Here is a 12,603-nt window from a genome sequence, read left to right as displayed (position 1 = left end):
TTACAGGGGTAAACATACACCCAGCCTTTCAGCAAATGCTCACTTCATCCTATGATAGGATAATGCCAGCAGCTGTTGTTGAAAAGTTACACAACTTCACTTTTATATCACACAGCTGAAAGGGATTACAGCATAAAAAGTACTGGTGGAATAAATGACACTTTGTTTCTTAGCACTTATTAAAAGTCAGTTATTTTAAGAGCTGCTTCATGCCAAATTCCTGACCACAAATTCCAACATGAAATATATTCATGAAGAAGAAAGAAATCATGTTTATACAGTTTGGACTTCTGGAAGAGGAAGCCGCGAGAACACATACCAGTTTTCATCGAGGGATCAGAAGCGGAAAGGTTCAGCATTTTCAAGTTCCTTGCTGACAACATCTCTGAGGGTCTCTGCTAGGCCCAACATATTGATGCAATTACAAAGAAGGCATGACACCAGCTATATTTCGTTAGGAGTTTGAGGAGATTTGGTATGTCACCAAAGACTACAAATATACCGTGGAGAGCATTCTAACTGGATGCATCACCGACTGGCACGGACAGGATTGGGAATGTTGTAAATTCAATCAGATCCATCACGGGCACGAGCCTCCCCAGCATCCAGGGCACCTTCAAAAGGCAACATCCACCACTAAGGAACCCCATCACCCCGGACCTGCCTTCTTTTCATTGCTACCATCAAAGAGGAGGTACAGGAGCCTGATGACACACACTCAACATTTCAGGGACAGCTTCTTCCCCTCCGCCATCAGAGTTCTGAATGAACAATGACTTCATGAACACTACCTCACTATTTTCCCTCTCTCTTTGCACTACTGACTTAATTTAATTTTCTTTTTTACATATACTCCTCACTGTAATTTAGTTTTTATTATTAAGTATTGAAATGTACTGCTGCCACAAAACAAGAAATTCCATGACATATGTCAGTGATATTAAACCTGATTCTGCTGAAACATGGGAAACACAGCAAACAATTTGGATACTCCAAAGATACTGAAGAAACAATGTACGTGGGGTGGCATGGCAGTATAGCGGTTGGTGTAACACTATTACATCACTAGCAACCCGAGTTCAATTCCAGCCACAGTCTGTATGTTCTCCCCATGATCACATGTGTTTCTTCCAGGGGACTATAGAACACAGGAGAAGAATTAGGCCACTCATGCCATTAAGTCTACTCCGCCATTCCATCATGGCTGATTTACTATCCCTCTTAACCTCATTCTCCAGCCTTCTCCCTGTAACCTTTGACATCCTGACTAATCAAGAACCTATCAACCTCTGCTTTAAACATACACAATGACTTGCCCTCCCCAGCCGTCTGAGGCAATGAATTCCACAGATTCATTACCTTCTGGCTAAGGAAATTTCTCTTCATCTTTGTTCCAAATGGATGTCCCCCCTATTCTGAGGCTGTGCCCCCCCCAGTCCTAAACTCCAACACTATAGCAAACATCAATTCCACGTCCATTCTATGCGATCCCCTACTCATTCTTCTAAACTCCAGCGAGTACAGTCCCAGTACCACCAAATGCCCCTCATATGTTAACCTTTTCATTCCTAGAATCATTCTTGCGAACCTCCTCTAGACCCTCTCCCATGCCAGCATATCTTTTCTTAGATAAGGGGCCCAAAATTGCTCACAATACTTCAAGAGTGGTCTGACTAATGCCTTATAAAACCTCAGTACGCATCCTTGCTTTTGTATTCTAGTCCTCTTGAAATGAAAGCTTATATTGAATTTGATTTCCTCACAACTGACTCAACCTGCAAGTTAACCTTTAGGGAATCCTGCATGAGAACTTCCATGTCCCTTTTCACCTCTGAGTTTTGAATTTTCTCCCTGTTTATAAAATAGTCTGCACCCTTATTCTTTCTAGCAAAGTGAATGATTATGCACTTCCCTACATTGTATTCCATCTGCCAATTTCCTACACGTTCACCCTTCTCTGGACTCCCTGTTTCCCCAAACACTACCTGCCCCTCCACCTGTCTTCATATCGTCCGCAAACTTGGCCATAAAACCATCAATTCCATCATTCAAATCATTGATAGATAATGTTAAAAGAAGAGGTCCCAGCACCAACCCCTGAGGAACACCACTAGTCACTGGCAGTCAACCAGAAAAGGCCCTCTTTACTCTCACTCATTGCATCCTGCATATCAACCAATCTTCTACCCATGCTAGAATCTTTCCTGTTACCGTGCTGTATCTTTAAAATAAAAGCAATTATGCTTTAATGGAGTAGATTGCGCTGGATGTGGCTGGAAATGTCACCTTCGGTCTCTGTGTACCTGTACTTATATCAGCCAGATGTGTACCGAATAGGGACTGTTGCTGGACTGAACCAAAGGCGTGCTGTTGCTGACCTCTTCATCTAGGTGTCCCAGTCACTGCATTAACCCCCATCCCAAACCAGGCACTGAAAGAAAGGCAAACCTGTGGGTGGAGCTTTAACAGCTGAGAAAGCTGTCCCTAATTTAAACAATTTTTACACATTTGACATTCAAAAACACACAAATGCTATTGAAAATATAAATAATTGAAATAAAAAATTATTAAAAATCAGAACAGAAAAATCAACATTATACAAACCAACATTTAGAATAAATGATCAGAACTCCGGAAGACGATGGGTGGAGGTCTGGGCCTGTACCCAATGTCTGCCAATCTGCTAGAACGCTAGAGGCCAGAGGCGGCCTGCCCAAGGGTTAGAGGACTGTGTATGTGTGGGAGAGGAGGGCGTAATGGGGCTTGTTTTGCTGATGTTGTTTTGTTGCTTGGAGTGTTCTGTGTTGCTCTGCCGAGCATTGTGGGTATGTTATGTTGGCAATGGAATGTGTGGTGACACTTGCAGCTGCCTCTAGTGTATCACTAGGTTGCAATGGTTGTTAACACAAATGAAGCATTTAACCATATGTTTCGATGTACATGTGATAAATAAATGAACATGAAATCTGAATCTTCCCTTTTCCTTTGTAAACAACCTAATTCTAACCCTAGTTAAAATCAATGCAATCTTACATCAGGTTGGACGGCATAAATTCCAACAAGTCAACATGATTCCAACATCTTCAAAATTATCAAGCCCCTCCAATAGATCCCAAATGAAGTCCAGTGACAGAACAAGCAGTGGCACATTAGCCAAGGGGGCAGAACTATAGTCTAGAGGTTAGCACAACACTTTACAGTGATAGTTGTAAGATGAGTGTTCAATTCCCGCTGTTTCCTGTCAAAAGTTTATACGTTCTCTCCTGGGGCTCTGGCTTCCTCCCGCATTCCAGAAGATTTATGGTTAGAGTTAGCGAGCTGTGGACATGCTATATTGGTGCCCGAAGGATAGCGACATTTGTGGGCTGCCTAGCACAATCCACACTGATTTGATTTGATGCAAACGAAGCATTTCAATGTACATGTGACAAATAAAGCTAAACTTCCTATCTTTCAGTAAAACTCTGATTGTCTGGAATCTATTTGTTCGGCAGTATCAATGGTTTGGCATCTGCCTTGGTCATTAGGACAGTAGGTCCTCATTATTGTGGATCTGCTGTTCAGAGGTCCCTGCCGTGTACTTGCAGGATCAGTTCTGTGTCTAAGTGTTTGTGGACTGGGTGGCAGGACACGGTTAGTCAGGAACGTGGGTAGGGTGCCAGGGTCTGGACAGCCTGCTGGTGTTTGGAGTATGTGTCACATTCTGGAGCACTTGCATTTTTGGCAAGCTGAAAGCTCTCCTTCACGCATTCCCTTTACACCAGGGACTCCCAGCCTGGGGTCCACAGACCCCTCGGTTAATGGTGAGGCTCCATGGCACAACAAAGGTTGGCTTAACAAACCTCTGCTCTGCCACTTCGTCAGTCAGTTTCACCGTCTCATTAAACTCAGCCCGTTCCCTCCAGCGTGACATCTGCGTAAAAATGTGTTGCTGTAAGATATCCACAGTGCTGAAAATCTGTCAACTAGCATCACTGACGTCCAGCGGATGCAGATCATTGGAGTTTTATTGTTGTCACTGAACCCACCTCAGTCCCGGACTGACGTGTATCTGCACATTCTGTATGTGGAAGCCTGAGTCGCCTCTCACATATGTGCAGATACACTTGAGCGCTGAACTGAGTAATGGATTCAGCTGGACGCTGCTGCTGCCTAGGTAATCTGTCAAAACAATGTATGGCACCTCAGGAAACAATATCCCGATATCTTCAATTTACCAAAAAGGAGAAATGACTACTGATCTAAACAATGTACTACAAATATACCTCAAGCTACATAGCAATTATTTCTACACAGCAAACCATGGATTTACAGACTTACACAACATGATGTGAACTTGGGAAGAATTTCCATAAAAAGCTTTACAATAGTTTGTCAAGGGTTTTATGGAAGTACGAGGGTGATTGATAAGTTCGTGGCCTAAGGTAGGCGGAATCAATTTTAGAAAACCTAGCACATTTATCTTTCAACATAGTTCCCTCCTACATGTACACACTTATTCCAGCGGTCGTAGAGCATATGGATCTTGGACCTTCAGAAAGTGTCCACAGCAGGGGTGATTGATAAGTTCGTGGCCTAAGGTAGAAGGAGATGAGTTACACAGCTCTCATTACATGCACGTACAGTTCAACTCGTTGAGTGAAAATGCGGAAAATTTGAAGTTAATAACTCATCTCCTTCTACCTTAGGTCACGGACTTATCACCCCTGCTGTGGACCACTTCTGGAGGTCCAAGACGCCAACTTCTACGAAGAAGGGATCCGTATGCTCCATGACCGCTGGACTGTGTGTGTAAATGTAGGAAAAATAAATGTGCTAGGTTTTCTAAAATTGACTCCTTCTACCTTAGGCCACGAACTTATCAATCACCCCTCATAATTCAAATAGCAAAACACATTTACAAATTCCCAAGAACTACAGGCGAGATGAGCGGGGATGAAATATGGTTAATGTTCCAGGTCTAAAACCAACATTACTCTCTCTACAGGTATTGTCTGACCTGACCAAGTATTTTCAACTTCTAATTCAGCTCCAGCATCCACATGGGTTTGACTTTGTATTAGTACTTATTCGCACACTTGGGATAGATAAGAGAAAGAAAGCCAATATAAGCTATGAAATAGCATTAAAGCAAAGGTCTTGCAAGAAAGTGTAAAAGTTAAAGTAATCAATGGAGAGGCACAGGAGAAATTATTCACCCAAAAGTATTTACCGTTGAGGCTGGAGGTTCATCTTCAATACCATCTGTCGCACTATAGGAACGTATCCTTGCAAGAGATTCACTCTGGGAAATGCAAAAAGTAATGTGAAGTTGGTTACAAAATTTTCAATCAACCATAGTATAGCTTCAGTTACAAACTGCCTCTTTTACTGGTGTTACCAATCTAACAAACCACTCTGCTTTAGTCCTGCAAGATCCAAATCTGCAATTTCTATCATCAGATGTACAATACCATAAGACGTAAGAGCAGAATTAAACCATTCTGCTCAGTGAGTCTGCTCTTCCATTCCAGCACGCCTGATTACTTATCCTTGTCAACCCTATTCTCCCTGTAATTCCCGTAACCTTTGATGCCCTGAATGACTTGACCTCCACAGCAGAAGCAGGTTGTTTACAACCACTATCATTCTTAACTGTCCTTCCTAGTATCCGTTTGTTTATGCCTTGAGACCCTCACCTGAAAGTTTAAAGTAAATTTATTATTGAAGTACATTTGTGTCACCATATACAACTGTGAGATTCACTTCTTGCTGTCATTCACAGTAAATCCAAGAAACACAAGACCTCAGTGCAAGACCTCACCCCAACAGGACGGACAAACAGCCAGTGTGCAAAAGGCAACAAACTGTGCAAATACAAAAAGAAATAACAACAATAATTAATAAATAAATAAACAACAAATAGAGAAAGAAAGAGAGAGAGAGAGAGAGAGAGAGAGAGAGAGGAGAGAGAAAGAGAGAGAGGAGAGAGAGAGAGAAAGAGAGAGAGAGAGAGAGAGAAAGAGAGAGACAGAGAAAGAGAAAGACAGAAAGAGAGAGAGAGAAAGAGAGAGAGAAAGAGAGAGAGACAGAGAAAGAGAAAGACAGAAAGAGAGAGAGAGAAAGAGAGAGAAAGAGAGAGAGAGAGAGAAAAAAAGGAGAGAGAAAGAAAGAAAGAAAGAAAGAAAGAAAGAAAGAAAGAAAGAAAGAAAGAAAGAGAGAGAAGATGAGATGAAGAGTCCTTGGAAGTGAGCCCATAGGTTGTGTGAACAGTTCAGTGATGGGGCGAGCTCAACAGCCTGATGATTGAGGGGTGATAACTGTTCCTGAACTTGCTAGTATGAGTCCTAAGTGCTCCTGTACCTTCTTCCTGATGGCAGCAGCAAGAAGAGAGCATGACCTGGGTGGTGGGTGTCCTTGATGATAGATGCTGCTTTCCGGCAACAGCAATCGATGTATATGTGCTCAATGGTGGGCTGGGGTTTACCTGTGATGGATTAACACGGGTTCACTCATAAACTGGAGGATGTCACCGAGACAGTGCTGCTTTTGAAGTTCGGCTGTTGGCTAGATAACATATGAGGAGCACTTGATGGCTCTGGGTCTACATTCACTGGAGTTCAGAAGTATGAGGGGGAATCTCACTGAAACCTATCAAGTATTGAAAGGCCTAGATAGACTGGACTAGGAGAGGATGTTTTATATAATGGGGGAATCTAGGACCAGAGTAAAGAATAAAGCCTCAGAATAAAGAAAAGTCAATGATGCAGAGGAATTTCTTTAGGCAGAGTGTGGAAAATCCATAGAATTCATTGCCTCAGACGGCTGTGGAGGCCAAGTCATTCGGTATATCTAAAGAGGTGGTTAATAGGTTCTTGACTAGTCAGGGAGTCAAAGTTTACAGGGAGAAGGCAGGAGAATGAAGTTGAGGGGGATAATTTATCAGCCATAATGGAATGGTGGAACAGATTCAATGGGCCAAATAACCTAATTCTGCTCCTATGTCTTATGATCTTATTAACTGTCAAAACAATGTCTGGTAGCTCAAAAATCAATATCCTGATATCTTCAATTCTGCATGAAAGGGGAAATGACTACTCATCTAAACAACATACTTGGAATATTCCTCCACACACCAAATAGCAGAGTTACGGACTTCTACAACATTATGTGGTCTTCTGTTTGTCTTGAAGAATTTCCATGTCACTAACATTTCCTTAAGAAAAATCTTTAAAAATGGTAGCTTTGCCAGTGTTGCTTCCTTCCACTGAATGGATAAAATGTACTTTCTTATTCCAATATTACATTTAAAATAATGCAAACATAAAAGCATAAGAGAGACAGGTGTATGATCCATAAATACACCACATTAACACTAGAACAGCTTTGATTCTGTTCTCAATTCCACCATTTCCGTTCTGTATTTTACATTATTCAAAGGAACTTTATACAAAAGTATGTGCTTGGATTTGATAAATAAATCATTCATAAGGTGCAACTATTATTGATATACATAGAACTTACAGAAGACCCTTCATAAATATCAAGCATTCTGCAATGCCAACCGCCCTCAGAATTATAAAAAAAAACATCTTTTCAAACATCTTCACAAACTTGGAAACCTTAAGGAAAAGGAATGAGAAAAGGAGCAGGACTGGGACATTACATGGTTTTTGCTTGCTCCACCTGCCAAAGACATCATGGGTGGCCTAACCACGTTTTTTATAAAATGATAACATTTGTTGAAGAGGTAAATAAGTAACTACAGCTGATTAGGGTTCTTCATAAACTTCTTCATGAAACAGCAGACAACGCCAGTGTGATGTGGACCATCAAACACTCATGGTTCCCACACGATCTGTCAGCTCCCTGCGGTATCTGCAAGGCAATACCATACGCGCTTCTTGATAGTTATAAATTTGATGAAGAAGTAAGGTGTTCAGATAAAAAAAATCAATATTGGCATCTCTTGGTCTGTGAAATTAATTTCAAAGTTGTACAGTATGAAATATATCAACTTCAAATTATGTCGACATTATTAGTTTTGAAGCTCTGAAATAAAAAGCACATGGCTATTGTACAAAAATCCAGCAAAATTATCAGCATGATCTAATGATCTGCATTATATAACAAATATTTGCATGGAAATGGTCGTGAACCTCCTTTCCTGTTTATGAATTCCAGAGTTAAAACAGAAAAAAAAAGTGTGTTTTGACAAGTGATTCTGTAAAATAAATAATTTGGTGATAGATGTGATAGATTTGGACAAAATTCTGTCACTGAACGGACAGATACTCACAGGATGTGGACCAATTTCTTCTCCGTTTGACTCTGAAGTAACTTGTAATCTCCTGTTCAACTCATCAGAGAGGTCTGGTTGGCTGCTCTCTGATGCACTTGGTGGAGTAGCAGGAGGGGGTAAGGGTTGGAAGAGTTGATCAGCATCAAGAAAAGATTCTTCAGAGATGGTTTCCCACGGCTGTACAACAAAACATATTAAACAATACTTGGTGATGTCATATCGCCAACATTCTTCAAATTTAAAGCTAAACATTTCTAAGAAATTCTATAGCATTTGCAAAGTACAGTCCAGTACAGATAATACAATACCACACAAGACTCTTAAGTTCAAAGTCAATTTATTAATGTATACAGTTGCCTATAAAAAGTATTCACATCCTTCCCCCCCCACCCCCCGCAAATTTTCATGTTTTATTGTTTTACAACATAGAATCATACTGGATTTAATTTGGCCTTTTTTGATACTGATCAACATAAAAAAGACTTTTTCGTGCCAAAAGTGAAAACAGATCACTACAAAGTGATCTAAATTAATTACAAATATAAAACAAAAAAGAATTGATTGCATAAGTATTAACCCCTCCCCCTTTAATATGACATTCGAAATCATTACTGGTGCATCCAATTGGTTTTAGAAGTCACATAGTTAGTTAAATGGGGACCTGTTTTTGGAGACCTGTGTGCAGTCAAGGTGTTTCAATTGATTGTAGTAAAAGTATACTCATATCTGAAAGGTCCAACTGCTGGTCAATATCCTGGCAAAAACTACACCATAAAGACAAAAGAACACTCCAAGCAACTCTGCGAAAAGGTGATTGAAAAGCACAAGTCAGGAGATGGATACAAGAAAATTTCCAAGACACTGAATATCTCTTGGAGTACAGTTAAGTCAGCCATCATAAAATGGAAAGACTATAGCACAGCTGTAAATCTTCCTAGGGGAGGCCGTACTCAAAAACTGAGTGACTGTGCAAGAAGGTGAGCCATGAGGGAGGCCACTAAGAGACCCAAGACAGCTCTGGAGCAGTTACAAGCTTCAGTGGCTGAGATGGGAGTGACTGTGTATACAACAACTGTTGCCTGGGTACTTCACCCATCACAGATTTATGGGACGGTAGCAAAGAGAAGGCCACTGTTAGAAAAAAAACTCATTTGAAATCTAGAGTTTGCCAGAAGACATGTGGGAGGCTTTGAAGCCAGCTGAAAAGTTCTGTGGTCTGATGAAACCAAAATTGAGCTTTTTGGCCATCTGACTAAACACTATGTTTGGCATAAGCCAAACACTGTACATCATAAAACACACCATCCCTACTGTGAAGCATGGTGGTGGCTGGATCATGCTGTGGGGATGCTTCACTGCAGCAGGCCCTGGAAGGTTTGTGAAGGTAGAGGGTAAAATGAATGCAGCAAAATACAGGGAAATCCTGGACAAAAACTTGATGTAGTCTGCAAGAGAATTGCGACTTGGGAGAAGATTTGTTTTCCAGTAAGACAATGACCCCAAGCATAATAGCCAAAGCTGCACATGATGGCTTAACTATGTGACGTAGCTACTGGCCAACCCCGCCCCATCGTCCCAGCAGCCTGGCGCCGGCGGGTGTTCGAATCCATTCACAACTTAGCGCACCCCTCCATCAGGACAACTGTCCGGCTGGTCTCCAACAGGTTCGTGTGGCATGGACTTTGTAAACAGGTCAGTGAATGGGCCAAAACGTGTATGCAGTGCCAAACGGCCAAGGTGCAGCGGCACACCAAGGCTCCACCGCAGCGGTTCGAACCCACCCGCCGGAGGTTCGACCACATCCAGGTGGATATCGTGGGGCCCCTGCCAGTGTCACGAGGAGCGCGGTACCTCCTAACTATGATAGACCGGTTCACCAGATGGCCAGAGGCAGTCCCGCTCAGCGACACCACCTCTGAATCCTGCGCCCGAGCACTGATCGCAACCTGGGTAGCCCGCTTTGGGGTACCGGCCCACATTACCTCCGACAGGGGCGCCCAGTTCACCTCCAGCCTGTGATCGGCTATGGCCAGACTTTTAGGAACACAGCTACACCACACAACTGCCTACCACCCACAGTCGAACGGACTAGTGGAGCACTTCCACCGTCACCTGAAATCGGCTCTCATGGCCCGCCTGGAGGGGCCTAACTAGGTGGACGAGCTTCCCTGGGTCCTGCTCGGAATCCGCACGGCGCCCAAAGAGGATCTACACACCTCGTCGGCCAAGTTGGTGTACGGCGCGCCCCTGGTCGTCCCAGGAGAGTTCATACCAGCCCCAAGGGGGCAAGAGGAAGAACCCACAGCAGTCCTGGACAGACTACGGGAGAGGCTCGGTAACCTGGCCCCCATACCCACTTCACAGCACGGACAGAGCCCGACCTGCAGAACTGTAAGTTTCTTTTTGTACGACAGGGCGGACACCGGGCACCGCTACAGCGGCCCTACGAGGGGCCGTTTAAGGTGATCAGGAACAACAGGTCCACGTTCGTGCTGGACATTGGGGGGAGAGAGGAGGTTTTCACGGTGGACCGACTCAAACCGGCCCATGTGGACTTGGCGCAACCGGTCCAGGTTCAGGCACTGCGGCGCAGGGGCAGACCTCCCAAACAGAGGCCGATCCAGACTGTGGACATTGGGGGAGGTATCGCCAGTTCTGGGGGGGGTTTATGTGGCGACCCACTTTCTGGCACCCACGAACCGGCTCACAACAGCGCGCGCAGGCAGAGGGCCGGCAGCAAAAAGGGTGCCAAGCCATCTTCACCAGCAGGGGGAAAATCCCGCGCGCAGAAAGGGTCTGGGAATATGCATTCCCCACAGTAGTCCCGCCCAGGGAGGGCGGGAACGGGAAGGCTTTAAAGCGGGCCGCGAAGTTTGAATAAATCTCTTTCATCGCAACTCTAACTCACCGACTCCGTGTGGTTATTCTAGAATCAACAAAGTTAATGTCCTGGAGTGCCAAGTCAGAGTCCAGACCTCAATCCAATTGAGAATTTGTGGCTGGAATTGAAAAGCATTGTTCATTCATGATCCCCATGCAAGCTGACAGAGCCTGAGCAGTTTTGTAAAGAAGAACGGGGAAAAGTTTCAATGTCCAGATGTGCAAAGCTGATAGAGACCTATCCACACAGACTCAAGGCTGTAATTGCTGCCAAAGGTGCATCTACTAAATACCTACTTGAAGGACATAAGTAATTATGCAATCAATTATTTTGTGTTTAATATTTGTAATACATTTAAACCAATTTGTAGAAATTTGTTTTCACTTTGACACAAAAGAGTCTTTTCTGTTGATCAGTGTCAAAAAAGGCAAATTAAATCCACTGTGATTCAATGTTGTAAAGCATTAAAACGTGAAAACTTCGGGGGGGGGGGTGGATTGAATACTTTTGATAGGCACTGTACTACCCTGAGACTCATTTTATGCAGGCATCCACAGTAGAACAAAAAAATACAACAGAATCAATGAAAAACTACAAACATTTGGGAAGATTAAGGCAGCAAACACTTAATTCATTAATGCAGACTAGCAATCCGCTTTAAAGCAAATCAAATCGTCAAAGCAATACAGGGAAAAATATGGGTTTGATCCCCAATACAGTTCCTCATCACATCTACATTAAGTAAGGAAAGTTGCAAAGAGGTATCACTGTTACACAGAAATTATGAGGAGAGATGGGGAGGGAAAGAAAAACTTATTCTAGTTTAAGTGAGAAACTCTTAAAAAAAAGGGGTGCTGAAGACCTTTTGTATTTTTTTCTGACCGTATGTATTTTTCCCTCATTTGTGTCCTATCCTCGTATGGTAGTCCTCAATACTGACCTGCAAGAAAGTACCTTCTAATGCTTCTAATATGTCTAGAATAAAACAGACCATTCCATTTCAGTTCCACGCACCCTCCCCCAACTCTCCTAAATTTGCTAAATACACTGTGAAAAATTTCTTGAATTTAGATAGCTGATGAGAAGTTATCATTCTGTTGACAATCAAGTCATTCCATGAGACAACGTGGAGATTTATTGCTGGAATTCCTTACAGACTATCTTCCCAAGTTTACCTCAGCATTTTTACAAGCAACCCAAAAGATCCCAAATTTTTAGGAATACTCCCAAACCATTTTTGGGAGTGGATGAGAAAGTATAGTTGGATACAGTCCACCCTCACGTTCCTTCTTTTCATCGATCCCACAACATCATCATTAAATATGAGAATTTACCATCCTACATTTTCATTGTCACATTTACACTTACCTGTGTGAAAAAAGTACTTTCTGATTTAATTCCGAATGAACCAGCTCTAATATCAAAATTATACTCCAGCTTT

General features: G+C 42.7%; 1 protein-coding gene across 19 annotated transcripts in view; it reads right to left on the bottom strand.

Moving 5' to 3' along the window:
- Positions 1–12,603, bottom strand: part of nedd4l (NEDD4 like E3 ubiquitin protein ligase) — a 466,571-nt gene that overhangs the window by 92,568 nt on the left and 361,400 nt on the right. For all 19 annotated transcript variants that reach the window (XM_063042682.1, XM_063042686.1, XM_063042690.1 and 16 more), the window contains 2 exons: positions 8,279–8,458; positions 5,213–5,284 (listed from right to left, as the gene is read on the bottom strand). In XM_063042682.1, the coding sequence (XP_062898752.1) occupies positions 5,213–5,284; positions 8,279–8,458 (252 nt within the window). The remainder of the gene's footprint in view (positions 1–5,212; positions 5,285–8,278; positions 8,459–12,603) is intronic.

The sequence above is a fragment of the Mobula hypostoma genome, chromosome 3 (genome assembly GCF_963921235.1).
Source record: "Mobula hypostoma chromosome 3, sMobHyp1.1, whole genome shotgun sequence".
Classification (NCBI taxonomy): domain Eukaryota; kingdom Metazoa; phylum Chordata; class Chondrichthyes; order Myliobatiformes; family Myliobatidae; genus Mobula; species Mobula hypostoma.
This window is presented reverse-complemented; position numbering and strand designations above follow the sequence as displayed.